The 15,384-nt window shown below is 42.5% G+C and overlaps 1 protein-coding gene across 1 annotated transcript in view; it reads left to right on the top strand.

The window, feature by feature from the left end:
- Positions 1 to 280: 280 nt before the first annotated feature.
- The window catches only part of lhfpl4a (LHFPL tetraspan subfamily member 4a), a 62,816-nt gene continuing 47,712 nt past the window's right edge, over positions 281 to 15,384 (top strand). The window contains exon 1 of the mRNA XM_026262609.1: positions 281 to 1,491. Coding sequence (XP_026118394.1) covers positions 864 to 1,491 — 628 coding nt within the window. The 5' untranslated portion in view covers positions 281 to 863. The remainder of the gene's footprint in view (positions 1,492 to 15,384) is intronic.

Here is a 15,384-nt window from a genome sequence, read left to right as displayed (position 1 = left end):
ATTTTTTATGTTCTATGAGAAAATACTTTCTCTCAAACCTTTTTTTAGTCTCAAATATAATTATTTTTTGCTATTGGCTTGAAAACTTTTTCTCTCAAATATTATTTTTCATATTCACACCAGCTCCTGAAAAGCTCTATGAGAACAAACTTGACCCAAAAAGTGCGGGGGACGAATTTCCATGATATTAAAAGTGGAGGGGGGGGGGGGGGGGGGCACGTCCCCCGCGTAATCTACGCCCCTGGCGTAGGTTATGCTAAAATAAAAAGAGCTATAAAGATAAAGGTGCTCCATAACGCGTATGAAAACAATTACAGCTACTTGTATTGACGCATGTTAAAGGGGCGTGAAATTTCTGCAATATCCAAAATCGTGTACGCGCATTCACCTGCAGCTCTGAACATCACCAAAAGCGTGTGTGCGCAAAAAAATAAATAGCCTAACAGGAATACGGATAAGCGGTGGCTTGCAAAGGAAAGACAAATGCTTAAACTGCGAAACGGATTGCCATCCTGAATGAAACACAGATGTTTTTTTTCGACGGACACATACAGGTTATTACGACAACGAGCGACGACTCTCGCTGATGCTCCAGATTTCGTTACATCTGCTCTTGCTCGTCTGCAGAAGATCCATCATTGAGATCTTGACAGCATTACAGCCGATGAGGGGTGCACCGGATATACTATTTATACCCAGACACACAGAGCAGCAATAATGCGAATTGTCGATTTTGTCACAGACATTAGTTGTGCAATGTAATTTCAGTCCTCTCGCCTGCTTTCTAGAACGGAGATGTAAAGGAAGCGAACGGGGTTTTTTTCACCGAGTAACAAACCTCCCATCCATTATTTAATTGATGCATGATAAATTCTGGTGTGGCAGAAAGATTGGAAAATAAAATCAAGGACGGATACCTCTTTACTGCTTCAAATCATATCAAATCTTTATTTATCTCCAGTCAGTGGACTCGCGGCAGAAGCCCATTTCTGAGGGTACCGGTGGGGGAGATAGGGGGAGATAGAGACGCCGGAAATAGCAGAAACAAATCACAGGAGAGTAGACAATTGGGAGCAATAGTGAAAATGCTTCCTTCGCAAGAAGCCTCAAAGATTTACCATGACAACTATATGCGTAACTCTCGAGCCATCGGTGTCCTGTGGGCCATCTTCACCATCTGCTTCGCCACCATCAACGTGGTAGTCTTCATCCAGCCTTACTGGATCGGGGACAGCGTGAGTACACCACATGCCGGTTACTTCGGGTTGTTCCATTACTGCGTGGGTGACGGTAACTCGAACCGGGAGCTGATTTGCCAAGGAACATTTTCCGACTTCAGCTCCATCCCGTCCGGCGCGTTTAAGGCGGCCTCTTTCTTCGTGCTGCTGTCCATGGTTCTCATTTTGAGCTGCATTGCCTGTATGGCGCTCTTCTTCTTCTGCAACACCGCCACCGTTTACAAAACCTGCGCTTGGATGCAGCTTCTGTGCGGTGAGTATTTTTTTTTATTCTGAAGGTTTTTTTTGGAAAATATATACGCCATAATTCACCTTTAGTCCTGACATTTAGTCACTTTCCAACAAAACACATGTAAACGACTGATGTAAGAACTGATGTCTGATTCTTGTTTATCTGAATGGAGCTCATTGTGGTGAGTCTGTTTTCAGGGGGTTCAGTAAAGCTGTTTGTCAGTGACCATGATACCTTCATGTTGCCTTGTTAGCCCAGAGGAAAATGTTATTACATATTTACATATACATATTTATTTTTGAAATGCCTTTTGTGGTGGAATATTACACAATGTACAGTAGGCCATTTCTCACTTTTTTTATAAAGAACAAAAAAAGGTAGGGATCAAAATCAATAAAGCTATTTTGTGTTTTCTGTGCACTTAATTAATCTCTTTATATGTTTGATTCCCATATCAATACAAATTCGATATGCATAGCTCTGTTTAGCTTACTGTTTACTATTGCCTGGAATGGGGTAATTTAACTTTCTGGGGGGAAAAGTGTTTGCTTGTGCAAAACAGTTCATCATGATGTAGGTGGTTGCTAGGTATTGCTATGTGGTGTTACAGTATGTGTTTTTATTTTAAAAGTAAAAGAAGAAGAAATAAATGTAATGTCTAGATGGAGAAAATCTTGAAGAGATGCAAAAACAGCGGGGTGAACTTGTCCTGTTGGAAGTCACATATATAAATATGTGTATATGCCAAATATTATTTTGTTACATAATGTTAAATACTACTCAAGTATTAATTAACAGATTATTGAAATGATTTAGCCTACTGGTTTTGATCATTTACTTTTATATTGATTAAATTGTACTATTTATAGTTAGAGTTATGCAGAAATATAATACACATATTAAAATTCCACTTTTTGATAGCTTTAATTCATATTAATGTATTAATAATTATTATTTAGGTTTAGCAGGAGTGACATTTGATTTTGAATTTCAGTGACTGAAAGCCTTGATAACAGCATAGGCTACCACAATTTTACCAACATAAGTGCTGCATATGAAGTTCACAACAAGGTTTTTGTAGTGCTTATATGGATTATTGTGAAACTCTATGTTGTTGTAGGTTTTTTTTTTTTTGGACTGTAGTGTCTTTTTACTTTTACATGATGGAAATAATGGGTATGAGTTTCTTACCATTATGTTTTTCTCCTTGTACACATTTTGTCTCTCTCTATCTTTGGAGACCATAACAGAATGCTAATTTGCATGGTGGCTTTGGCAGATAACCATTTGCACATTCACACAAAGTTAAACACTTACAACCCCTGATCATTTCCCTGTCCCCACATTAGGCTCTAACATTTTGTGTGGCTTCTATACAATCTATTATCTGTTAAATGCCATGCCTGCAAGTCGCTGCCGTTTCTTGTGCCTGCAGTGCTGTGAAAACAACTTTGTCCCCAATTTCTTAGTTTGTGGACTGTGGTACTGTGTGGTAGTGTAGCTTCGATGGTTAAACTGACACAACTGTTTGATGCAGAATTATCCAGGAACTCTTTAGAACCCCAGAGCAACATCCAAAGACCAGGCCTCTCTTGCCTTGGCAAAAGTCAGTAAACATGACTCTATCCGAAATACATTAGGCTTAAAATGGGATTCACGGTGGAAACCATTGTTCACCAAGAAAAACATAAAAGCTTATCTCATGTTGCACTGTAAAACCCGACAAGTTAACTTAACTCAAACCGTTTGAGTAAATAGATTGCCTTGATTTAAACCCTGTAAGTTTTAAAACTTTGCATTTAAGTAATCAAGTGATTAACTAAGTGCTGATTGTGAATTAGTGATGAACAGCTGCTGTTAACAAACAGAATCACTGAAGAAAAGAGAAACACAAGAACTACTACAACTGACTTCAGACACAGACTTAGATGAAATCAACTGAAATAAAATACATGAAATCACTCAAGATCTGATTAAACAACCACACAAACAGCATCACCAGCTTCACTTATTAATAACCAGACTGACTTTATTTCTGTCAGACGTCTACAGAAGATCTTATTGAGAATGAACTAAGGTTTAGATGTTGATTTATTGTTTCATTTGAAGTAACCATGTTAGAGATCACTGTTTGCTTTAGTTGGGCTCTTGACCCTTGACTTCTGTCTTAGTCTTTTCTCTGGCTGTTATAACCATGTGTTTCTAAAACACATTTGTTGTAACTCAAAAACCCAGAAGAAATGCCATCAGGTGTTAACCTGTACCTAGATGTAGGTTGTTATACTTTATATTGGTATAACAACCAATTATATATATAATTATGCAACTGCTAGGAGTCTAATCTCTGATGAAACATGGGTTGTGTAATTAAATTGACTATAGTAAAGATTAGAGCCAGTGGTTCTGTAATAATCAGTTAATACAAAGACTTTCCAAACAGTGTGGTCTTCTCTGGTGTCAGTTAGTCACACACAGACATCAATAATCAGAATATGAACCTCAACAATGGTGACCATAAAAGAAAAAAAAAAAATGCTGCAGAGCATGCTGGGAGCCATGGATGAGTTTTGTACTACAATAGTACCCAGCATGCATTGCAGCATGTTTTTTTGTCACCATTGTAGAGGTTCATATTCTGATTATTGATGTCTGTGTTTGACCAGTTACTGGCATAGAAGACAAAAGTCTGTGTACAAAATGTTTATGAAATCATTTTTATATTAACTGATTATCACAGAATCACTGGCTCTTAGTGTCATTTTTATTAGGTCCACTTCTACTAATTACACATTTGTTTAATCAGAGATTAGACTCTGTACAGATCAATATATGTGAATAATAATGAATAATTATCATCACCTATATAAAGTATAACAATCTGCACCTAGGTACAGGTGAACACCTGATGGCATTTCTTCTGGGCTTTTGAGTTACAAAAAATGTGTTTTAGAAACACACAGTTATAACAGCCAGAGAAAAGACTAAGACAGAAGTCAAGGGTCAAGAGCCCAACTAAAGCAAACACTGATCTCTAACATGGTTACTTCAAATGAAACAAATCAACATCTAAACCTTAGTTCATTCTCAATAAGATCTTCTGTAGACGTCTGACAGAAATAAAGTCAGTCTGGTTATTAATAAGTGGAGCTGGTGATGCTGTTTGTGGGTTGTTTAATCAGATCTTGAGAGATTTCATGTATTTTATTTCAGTTGATTTCATCTAAGTCTGTGTCTGAAGTCAGTTGTAGTAGTTCTTCTGTTTCTCTTTTCTTCAGTGATTCTGTTTGTTAACAGCAGCTGTTCATCACTAATTCACAATCAGCACTTAGTTAATCGCTTAATTATTTAATTGCAATGTATATCTTCTTTCAATGAACTCAACTGAATTAAGTTCAGAGTACTCGTAACTATTAGTTTTTTGAACTTAAATGGTTTAAGGCAATCAGTTTCCTCAAACGGTTTGAGTTAACATAACTTGTCAGGTTTGAGTGAGGCTGTGTCTGAAGTCAGCTGTTGTTCCTTTCTCTCTTTTCTTCAGTAATTATGTTTGTTAACAGCAGGTGTTCATCACTAAAGCTCAATTAATCACTTAATCACTTAATTGCAATGTATATCTTCTTTCAGTGAACTCAACTGAATTAAGTTCAGAGTACTCATAACTGTTAGTTTTTTCAACTTAAATGGTTTAAGGCAATCGGTTTCCTCAAACGGTTTGAGTTAACATAACTTAAGGATATCTGTTTACTCAAACCGTTTGAGTTAAGTTTACTTGTCGGGTATTACAGTCAAGGCAATCGGTTTACTCAAACGATTTGAGTTAAGTTAACTTGTCGGGTTTTACAGTGTGGCTAAATAGCAGCTGGATGATCCTCAAGAATTCTTGAACAATTTGAACAAATTGTGATCCATTCAATTCTAAATGTACAAAATAAAGCCCCAACCTATATCCTAATTTCTCACATAATGACAAAGAAAAAAAAATGTTGAATTAATTTCTAACATTTTAATTGCTTAAAGTTCAGTGTTACATAAATATTTTTTCTGACTCCTAATAATTCTGACAGAGACATTACACAATGGATTGGGACTTTACTAACTGTTTCATAACATAACATAACATGTTTTTACTTTTTAAAACTAAATGTTGAATTTATCAGATACTTTTCAGTGCAGGGCTGGGGCATATGGCTCAAAAAATGGCCGCAATTTCAGTCAATATCGATTATTATCACAATAAATGTAAAATCTTTACTTTTTTAAAGTTTAAAGCCAGATTTTTGCTCCAAAGTTAAAGTTGTACAAATCAGATTTTTTTTTTTTTCCTGAACAAAATAATTATCTAAATGGAAAAAATAATTTCTTAGTTTCTGCAATTTTGGCAACCTCAGTTTTATATGGTTACATTTATTCTGGTTAAATTTATTCTAAATATATAATGGTTTTATTTATTTATTTATCTATCTATCTATCTATCTATCTATCTATCTATCTATCTATCTATCTATCTATCTATCTATCTATCTATCTATCTATCTATCTATCTATCTATCTATCTATCTATCTATCTATCTATTAGGATTCAGTCTCCCATAGTAACATACATTTAAATCATGATAAACATTTAAAACCACACATATAGCTCCACGATACCATGGTATAAATGTAACTATGTTTTTTAGGTAGCCTATTTGTATGAAAAACAGTAGTCTAAAAACATAAAGAATAAATGATAGGTAAAAATTGATAGCCTGAATGCACTGTAAGTTGCTTTGGATAAAAGCGTCTGCTAAATGCATACATTTAATTTAATTTTAATTTAAATGCACACATGCTATTGCTTAATCACAAATATATACCACAATTATATACCATCAACTCCTTTAATAAAATTCAGTGTGAATATCCCAAATTTCTGCCATATAAACATGGTGCAGTTAGTGTTACTACAGTAAATCCATGATAAATGAAGGCGATGTGTATATTGAAAAGCCTTCTGACTGTCCTGTTTGGCTTTAAAGGGGTCATGTGATGCAATTAAAAAATTTCATTTCTCTTTGGAGTGTTACAAGCTCTTGGTGCATAAAGAAGTTCTGTAAAGTTGCATAGACTAAAGTCTCAAATCCAAACAGATATTCTTTATAAAATTTAAGAGTCACCTATGCCCTCCTAAAACGTCTCATTCTAACACACCCCCACATGTCTGCGTCACGATGTGGGAAGCTTTGCATAACACTACCCAAATGTTCAAACAAAGAAAGAAGGCATAACTTTTATTCTCGCTGTTGCCTCTGCCATGTTGTGGAGACTCAGTGTGTTTCATTGTGAAAGCGAAACTACTTTGTTTGGCCTTCCAAAAGAGGACACAACTAGAAATCAGTGGTTAAGTTGTGTTTACAACACTGTTCCAGAACTGTTCAACCCAAATAGTCTGATGTTTGCAGCGCATTTTACAGAGGATGAGGACTGTTTACTGAACCATAACCTACAATACTTCTGTGCACAAAGGCTGTTTCTATAAAGTGGGCCAATTCCAACTTTGCAAGGACAGTCTGGCACTTCTGACTCACAGCTTGTAAGTACATTTACATATTTAAAGAATTTGGCACTAATGATTCAAATGCAAGTTTTGAGCAGTATAAAGTAGCACTTGTTTTTTGGCATTTCTTCGATCACAAATGCAGACATGGTTTTATATTTACGCAGCACGATACGCAATGCCTAAAAGACAGTATAAGTCATTATAATCTGTAATTATGTCCCCACTGGATGCAACAAATGCCTAGTTTGTAATGGATTTTATTGGTTGTGTCTCATCATTCCGGGTGAAGTAAAGATAATGGGTAGACGCTCAGTCTAGGTGCTAATTCTGTGTTTATCACCAGGTTCACTCAGGTGTGTCGGCCAGAACACCACTTAAGGCCAGAGTATGAAATGAAGACCGGAGAAATAATTCTTATTATTCTATTTATTCCTTCCTCTTTCTTGTATGAATGATTTTAAAGGTGAGTGTAATTTGAGAGGGAAACAAATACAAATGAATAAAGGAACATATGCATACACTCATTCCTCCTTAAGCACTAATACACATTACAGACATAAACAGTAGTCAGAATATGACTATATTTCTCTTAAACTCTAAATGTAAGCAGAGAGAGAGGATTCAAACACTCCTCAGATTTTCTACCATGCATTAAGTTACCAATAATGTAGCTAGAACTTACTGTTGTCTATGGTATACTTTAAAGCCTCAATAGCGTTCCAGATAATGATATTTAACACCACTTCATATTTTACTCAGCCACAAAGTACTTAACATTCATAACAACAAGTATTGAATAAATTAAAACGTGTCTAAATGCAATATGACAGATTTGAACCCTACGTACTGAATTAAGTGGACCGAAGTTAGAAAGTAACATACGAACATGGATATAATTAACACAGCGGTCTCGTAGCGACCCTTAAACTCCTAACACTCATCCATATCGAATATCAGAAATAAAAGCTGAAAAAGAAATACAATATCATGAGTAATGCGGCAAATATACTTACTTTTCTCATTCATGCACAATCTGAGGAAAAATGTCACACAATTATAATCTAACCGACCGACGATCTCTGTCATACTGAATACTAACTGCGTGATGTCAGATATACTATACAAACCGGCACAAACTTTTGCTACCCTGTTACAAGCACTGAATAAATGGGAGTAAACGTGAAACATAAAGCATGATATGGTCAACTGTACTAAATAATAGCAACACTAACATAACTATGGGGCCTTTTCTACACCGGGAGAAGGCAAGTCACGGCATCATAGTATGGTAAGAGGCGTAACATTTCCGTCACACGCTTGAGGTATTCAGCCAGTCACGATGCACTGGATAGCTGGCCAATCAGCGAACACCTCGCTTTTCAGAACAATATGCTTTATAAAAATCTACGCATTTTAGAAAGGCAGGACAGAGGAGCTACAATAATGTACAACCTTAAACTGCATAAACACATTGCATTACACCAAATACAGAAAATGTTATTTTTAGCAACGTCATATGATCACTTTAAACTAGTTTAAATTGCAGAGTCATTTGTGTTCATCACTGAATTCAAGCGCTTCACACTGTATCTCACAACACTGCTTAATGTTGAGGAGAAAACATATCAGCTCTAGTATGCTCGCACGTTTGATCTGAGCGGTTGATTGATTACGCTCTTTCAAGTTCAAGTTCAAGTCTGCTTTATTGTCAATTCTTCCACATGTACAGTACATACATACAGATAATCGAAATTGCGTTACTCTCAGACCCCTGGTGCACACAGATAACATTAACATTAAAGCCTAAAAATCTAGATCAAAAGATAAAATGTAGATACAACTATACAATAAGTGAGTGTTAAAAAAAAGACATAATACAATTAAAAATAAAGTTAAATAAAGCAGCGCAAGGCAAAAGGCAGATAAGAGTGCAAATCAATGAAGTGAACAACAGTGCAGATAAAAGATTATTTAGTACAAAAACAAATGCTTATTAAGTCTGATTAAAGTGGCAAAGGGCTCAAGAGCAGTTATATTATTAAACTGACTGATGAGGTAGTGGAATGACATCAGTTCCATGGAGAATGAGGTAGTGAGCAGACCAAAGCTGCTCAAATTGACTGGTGCTTGTCATTTTATATTAGTGGGGGGGGGGTCATAGTTCAGTGGTGCTTGAGTGGTGGGGGGCAAGTTCGGGAGCGAGTTCAGCTTCCTGACAGCCTGGTGGATGAAGCTGTCCTTCAGTCTGCTGCCCTTGCCTGGAGACTCTGCTGTCTCCTCCCTGATGGCAGCAGGCTGAAGAAGCTGTGTGATGGGTGTGTGGGATCACCTGCGATGCAGAGGGCTTTGCGGGTGAGACGAGTTCCATAGATGTCCTGGAGGGAGGGGAGAGAGACACCAATGATCTTCTCCGCTGCTCTCACTATGCATTGCAGAGTCTTTTGGCAGGACGCGTTGCAGGCGCCATACCACACAGTGATGCAGCTTGTCAGAATGCTCTCGATGGTCCCTCTGTAGAAGGTGTACATGATGGGGGGTGGGGCTCTGGCTCTCCTCAGTTTGCAGAGGAAGTAGAGACGCTGATTTGATTTCTTGGCCAGTGCTGCTGTGTTTTCAGTCCAGGAGAGGTCCTCTGTGATGTGCACACCCAGGAACTTGGTGCTGCTCACTCTCTCCACAGTCCCACCGTTGATGGTCAGAGATACATACTGAGTTTGTGCTCTCCTGAAGTCTACAACAATCTCCTTCATCTTCTCCACGTTCAGAGAGAGATTGTTGTCACTGCACCACCTGTGGCAGGCGGCTCACCTCACTCCTGTAGTTTGTCTCATCCTTGTTGCTAATGAGACCCACCACAGTCACGTCATCCGCAAACTTAATGAAGAGGTTGGAGCTGTGTGACGGTGTGCAGTCATGGGTCAGCAGAGTGAAGAGGAGGGGGCTCAGCACACATCCTTGGGGGCCCCAGTGTTCAGTGTGATGGTGCTTGATGTGTTGCTGCCGACCCGTACTGCCTGAGGTCTTCCAGTCAGAAAGTCCAACAGCCAGTTGCACAGCGAAGTGTTGAGCCCCAGTTGGATCAGTTTGTAAATGAGCTGTTGAGGGATGAATATGTTGAATGCTGAACTGAAGTCAATGAACAGCATTCTGACATATGAGTCCTTTTTGTCCAGATGTGTGAGTGCTGAGTGGAGGGTAGTGGAGATGGCATCATCGGTCGAGCGGTTGGACCGATATGCAAACTGTAAGGAGTCCAGGGAGGAGGGGAGGGCAGACTTGATGTGGAGCATGACTAGCCGTTCAAAGCACTTCATGAGGATGGGGTACGTGCAACAGGACGGTATTCATTGAAGCAGGATGGAGATGGCTTCTTTGGGACTGGGATGATGGTGGTAGTTTTAAAGCATGTGGGAACAACAGCCTGACTCAGATATGTTGAAGATGTCTGTGAAGACATCAGTGAGTTCTGCTGCACAGTCTTTCAGTACACACCCAGGGATGTTGTCAGGACCCAGAGCTTTGCGTGCATTGATCCTGCTGAAGGATCTCCTCACGCTGTCTGGGGTCAGCGTCATCACCTGGTCGCCGGGAGGAGGTGGAGTCTTCTGTGCAGTGGTGCTGTTTTGTTGCTCAAAGCGAGCGAAGAAGGTGTTCAGCTCACTTAGCAGAGAGATGTTGTTGTCACAGTTCCGTGGTGGGGGCTTGTAGTCCGTAATGGTCTGTATCCCCTGCCACAGGTTCCTAGTGTCTCTGCTGTTGCTGAATTGATGAGCTATCCTCCTGGAATGCTGTCTTTTAGCCTCTCTGATGCCGCGGGACAGGTTGGTCCTGGCTGTTCTCAGGCCCACCTCATCTCCAGCTCTGAAGGCACCATTCTGTGTCTTCAGAAGTCTGTAGACCTCCCCTGTCATCCACGGCTTCTGGTTGGCCCAGATAGTGATGGTTTTTGCGACTGTTACATCATCAATACACTTGTTGATGTAGGCCGTGACAGTCTCTGTGTACTCCTGGAGGTCAGTGGTGTTTTTGCATGTGGCAGCCTGCTTAAACATGTCCCAGTCAGTTCTGTGAAGCAGTCCTGAAGAACCTCTGATGATCCTTCTGGCCACACTTTAATCTGTTTTTGAACTGGTTTGGCGACTTTAATGAGTGGTCTGTATGCAGGCATTAGCATAACAATGATGTGGTCTGAAGCTCCGAGGTGGGGGAGGGGGAGGGCTTTGTAAGCTCCTCTCTGTGTGGTGTAAACAAAGTCCAAAATGTTATTACCTCGTGTTGGAAAGTTAATGTGTTGGTGTATTTTTGGAAACACACTCTTTAGGTCAGCATGGTTGAAATCCCCAGCTATGATGAGAAAAGCATCAGGGTGTGCTGTCTGCTGCACACTGATGTGCTGGTACAGTTCATTTAGTGCGTCGTTCCTGTTGCTGATGATGTTGAACGGGGGAATGTAAACTGAAATGAGCAGTATAGCAGTATATTCCCTCGGCAGATAGAACGGCTGGCACTTAATAATCATAAACTCCACCAGGGGTGAGCAGTGTTTGCTGATCACAACAGTATCGCGGCACCATGCGCCATTGATGTAAACACAAAGCCCGCCGCCGCGGGTTTTTCCTCCCGCGACGAGAGCTCTGTCCGCTCGATAGCACGTCAGCTGGTCGAGCTGAATAGCGCCATCTGGAATGCTGTTGCTGAGCCATGTTTCCGTGAACACAAAAACACAACAGTCTCTTACAGTCCTCTGAGTTGAGCGTAGTAATCGAATGTAATCGAGTTTATTGTCCAAAGAGTGTACGTTTGCCAGTACGATGGTGGGGATAGATGGCTTGTGTGGGTTAGCCGTTAGCCTAGCCCGGATACCTCCACGCTTCCCCCTCTTCTGCTTCCTCTCACACAGCTTGTGGCGCCTCCGCTGTGGGCGAGATGCAGTAGTGGGGGTCGGTGATGGTGAAGGCCCCCGTAGCACACCTAGATCCCGTATCTGTTCCACGTGCTCGGAGTTTAACTGTATAAATGCGGTTCTGCCGACATCGAGCAGAAACTCGTGACTGTATGCGTGCTTACAGACAGGTACACGCGATGACGAAGTACAAAAACTCTGTGACTCACAAGACATAAAAAAGCTCCTTTTTTCCTCGATACTGAAGCCTTTTTTCAATAACGCAGTGCAACTGCACTGCCATTGGTTTAATCTGTAAACTTTTTTAAACCAATGACAGCGCTGCGTAGCTGCGCGAGCCTGTGGCGATGCGGCGCGCCAAAGCCCGCCAAAATGGGCGGGGCGAATGGCTATATAAGCAGGCAATCGCTAGAGGAAATCAGGTCATACGACTGAAGCGACGACACTGAACCCGCAGGGGTTACGTTCGTAACCGAGTACGTTCCCTTTCGATACTTCACTCATACTGCGTATGGGGAACGAATTCAACCACGCCGTGCCACAAGACTTAACTTGAACACCCTGGGGTCCAGAGGATAAGTGAGAGGGCCAGAGCCATCGAACCCTTGACGCTACACTGCTAAGAGGGAGCTAGCTCCCTGGAGGTGGTATGATGACAGAGCCTGCTAACCAAAAGAACCCGAGCATGCAAGGTCGGGATATCCAAGCTATAGAATCTGACAAAAGTGGACGGCGAGGACCAGCCGGCCGCCTCACAGATGTCCTTGATAGAGACACCACTAGACCAGGCCCATGAAGAGGCCATCCCTCTAGTAGAGTGGGCTCTAACTCCTATGGGGCACTCAAGGCCCATAGAGGAGTAACATAGAGCGATAGATTCAACTATCCAACGCGAGAGGCGTTGCTTTGAGACCGAAGACCCTTTGGTGCGGCCACCAAAGCAGACAAAAGCTGGTCAGATTGCCTGAACGGCTGCGACTGCTCAATGTAAATCCTCAAAGCCCTCACTGGGCAGAGTAAATCCAGCTCTCGCTCTCAGTCCAGCGCAATCCTTTGCCGGGGGCCCTGACGTCTAGGCGGTTTAGCGCCTAGTGGGGCGAGCTGGGTGCTGCTCCTTAGGGGGCGCCGCCTGGGGGGTAGAAGGGGCAGGTTTGCTCTGGTGCTGAGTCGGCGCAGTCCTGGGGCGACTCGGGGCAGAGGTGGAGCGCTTGGGCAGGAAGTGTCACATGGCTTGGGACGACTTCTGTGCTACAGTGAAGCGTTCTACAGCTGGTCCGAAGAGGCCGCATGGAGAGACTGGGGCATCGAGAAAGGCCACTTTGTCGCTCTCCTTAATCTCTGTTAGGTTGAGCCAGAGGTGGCGCTCCAGCACAACCAGGTTGGCCATGGATCGTCCGATGGCCTGGGCCGTGGCTTTCGTGGCGCGCAGGGCCAAATCAGTGGCGCTGCGGAGGTCGCGAAAAGCAGGTTCACTAGAGCTAGACTCATCCAGGGAACGGAGAAGCTTTGCCTGGAACACCTGCAATATGGCCATGGTGTGCAGAGATGAAGCGGCTTGGCCCGCAGAAGTGTAGGCCCTGCCAGCCATGGCAGAGGTCGTCCTGCAGGGCTTGGAAGGAAGGGCTCTCTTATTTTTCCACCCCACAGCCGCGGGGGGATAGAGGTGAGCAGCCACGGCCTCGTCCAGGGGCGGCAATTGCCCATAGCCCTTCTCCTGAGAGCCATCTACTGAGCTGAGAGCTAGAGTAGCCGAGTAGGGGGCGCGCCACGACTTTGTCAGCTCATCATGAACCTCAGGGAAGAACGGGGCAGATCGCTGGCGGGGGGCCTGGCGGCGTCCTGGCAGGTACCACTCGTCCAGCCTGCTGCATTTCGGCTCTTCAGGGGGGGCCCACTCCAAATCCGGGCACTGAGCCCCTCTTCCCCGCTGTCTTTTCCTGGCCGGCTCGCTGGAGGAAAAAGATGGGAGGGCGCGAGGGGCGGGATTGCTTTCATTAAAGAAAGCAATCCGCGAGCGCAGAGAGGCAAGACTCATGCTCTCACAAAAGCAGCATGAAGTCTCAGTGAGTGCAGCCTCAGCATGGGGTTTACCCAGGCAGAAAACACACTCACCATGGCCGTCGTCATCATGCAGAGGGGCTCTGCATGTGCCACAGCTGTGGCGCGGCATGGCCGCCACCGTTAAAATGGCGTTAGAAACGCTCTTTTAGAAAACCTCTTTTACGATCGCCGGATGGCGGCAGGAGATCGCTGAGAAGCGTCCGGAAGCGGGCGGCCCGAGATCGGCGCTGAGAGCGGCTGTCTGCGAGAACGCCGGCGCTGCAGGTGGTCGGCGGTCTCAGCTGGTCCGCTGCGGTGCCTCTTCAATGGCGAGAGCTCGTTCCAGGCGAAGGCGTTCAGCAGAGATCCAGCGAAGTGAAGTCGTCGCTGAAGGAGTAAGATCTGATTTTCTCTGGCGATTGCCTGCTTATATAGCCATTCGCCCCGCCCATTTTGGCGGGCTTTGGCGCGCTGCATCGCCACAGGCTCGCGCAGCTACGCAGCACTGTCATTGGTTTAAAAAAGTTTACAGATTAAACCAATGGCAGTGCAGTTGCACTGTGTTATTGAAAAAAGGCTTCAGTATCGAGGAAAAAAGGAGCTTTTCCCCAAACGCAGTATGAGTGAAGTATCGAAAGGAAACTAAGGATCTTCAATCAGGCAGGTAGGTGTGTGATGCGATACTGTCAATGTCCTCGTCGTCGTCTTGTAGTTGTTCCATTCGTGACAACATATGCTCTCCACTTCTGTTAGCATCTCACAACACTTGCTACTAAAACACCACCAATTTTGAAGAGATCTCTGTCTCTGAGGCTTGAAGATGTGCTGCTGCAGCGGATCGCTCCTGAGTACTTGGTCTGTGTATTCTGGTTCAAATAAATATGGTTGTGAAAAAAATTCAACGTTGTCTATGGATATATTGAAATCGTCTTCCATTGCAATTTCCTGTACGTCTAAATATGTTTAGATCTTCACAGTGAAAGGTGAAACTTCCGAAATCTGTGTAAACCATAGGCAGTAAGTGTAAACAATGAGTGATGTACACGCGCGAGAGATCGCTTCCAGCGCTTTTCGCGCTTGCGCAGACTAAGCCAGAGCACGTGCGCACGTCAAATCAGGAAGCACTCGTGCACTCAGATCAGTTGGACGTGGTTGTGTACAAGAGGTAAAAACAATATAAATACTGTTTGTTTTCTTACACAAACCACTTGTTTCGTGTCTTAGGTCATCAATGTGTACTTACGATGGGGAATTGTTTAATTTTGACTCCTCTGTGCATGCTCTTTGAGGTGGTGACCATAGACATCCATTATGTGAATCACAGACAAGAACGATTGGACGTAAAAATATCAAAATGGGAAATACTGAGGAAACAGAGAAACCTATATCTTGGATGTCCTCGAGGTAAGCTAAAACATACCAAAATTTCATT

This window comes from Carassius auratus, chromosome 6 (assembly GCF_003368295.1).
Source record: "Carassius auratus strain Wakin chromosome 6, ASM336829v1, whole genome shotgun sequence".
Classification (NCBI taxonomy): domain Eukaryota; kingdom Metazoa; phylum Chordata; class Actinopteri; order Cypriniformes; family Cyprinidae; genus Carassius; species Carassius auratus.
This window is presented reverse-complemented; position numbering and strand designations above follow the sequence as displayed.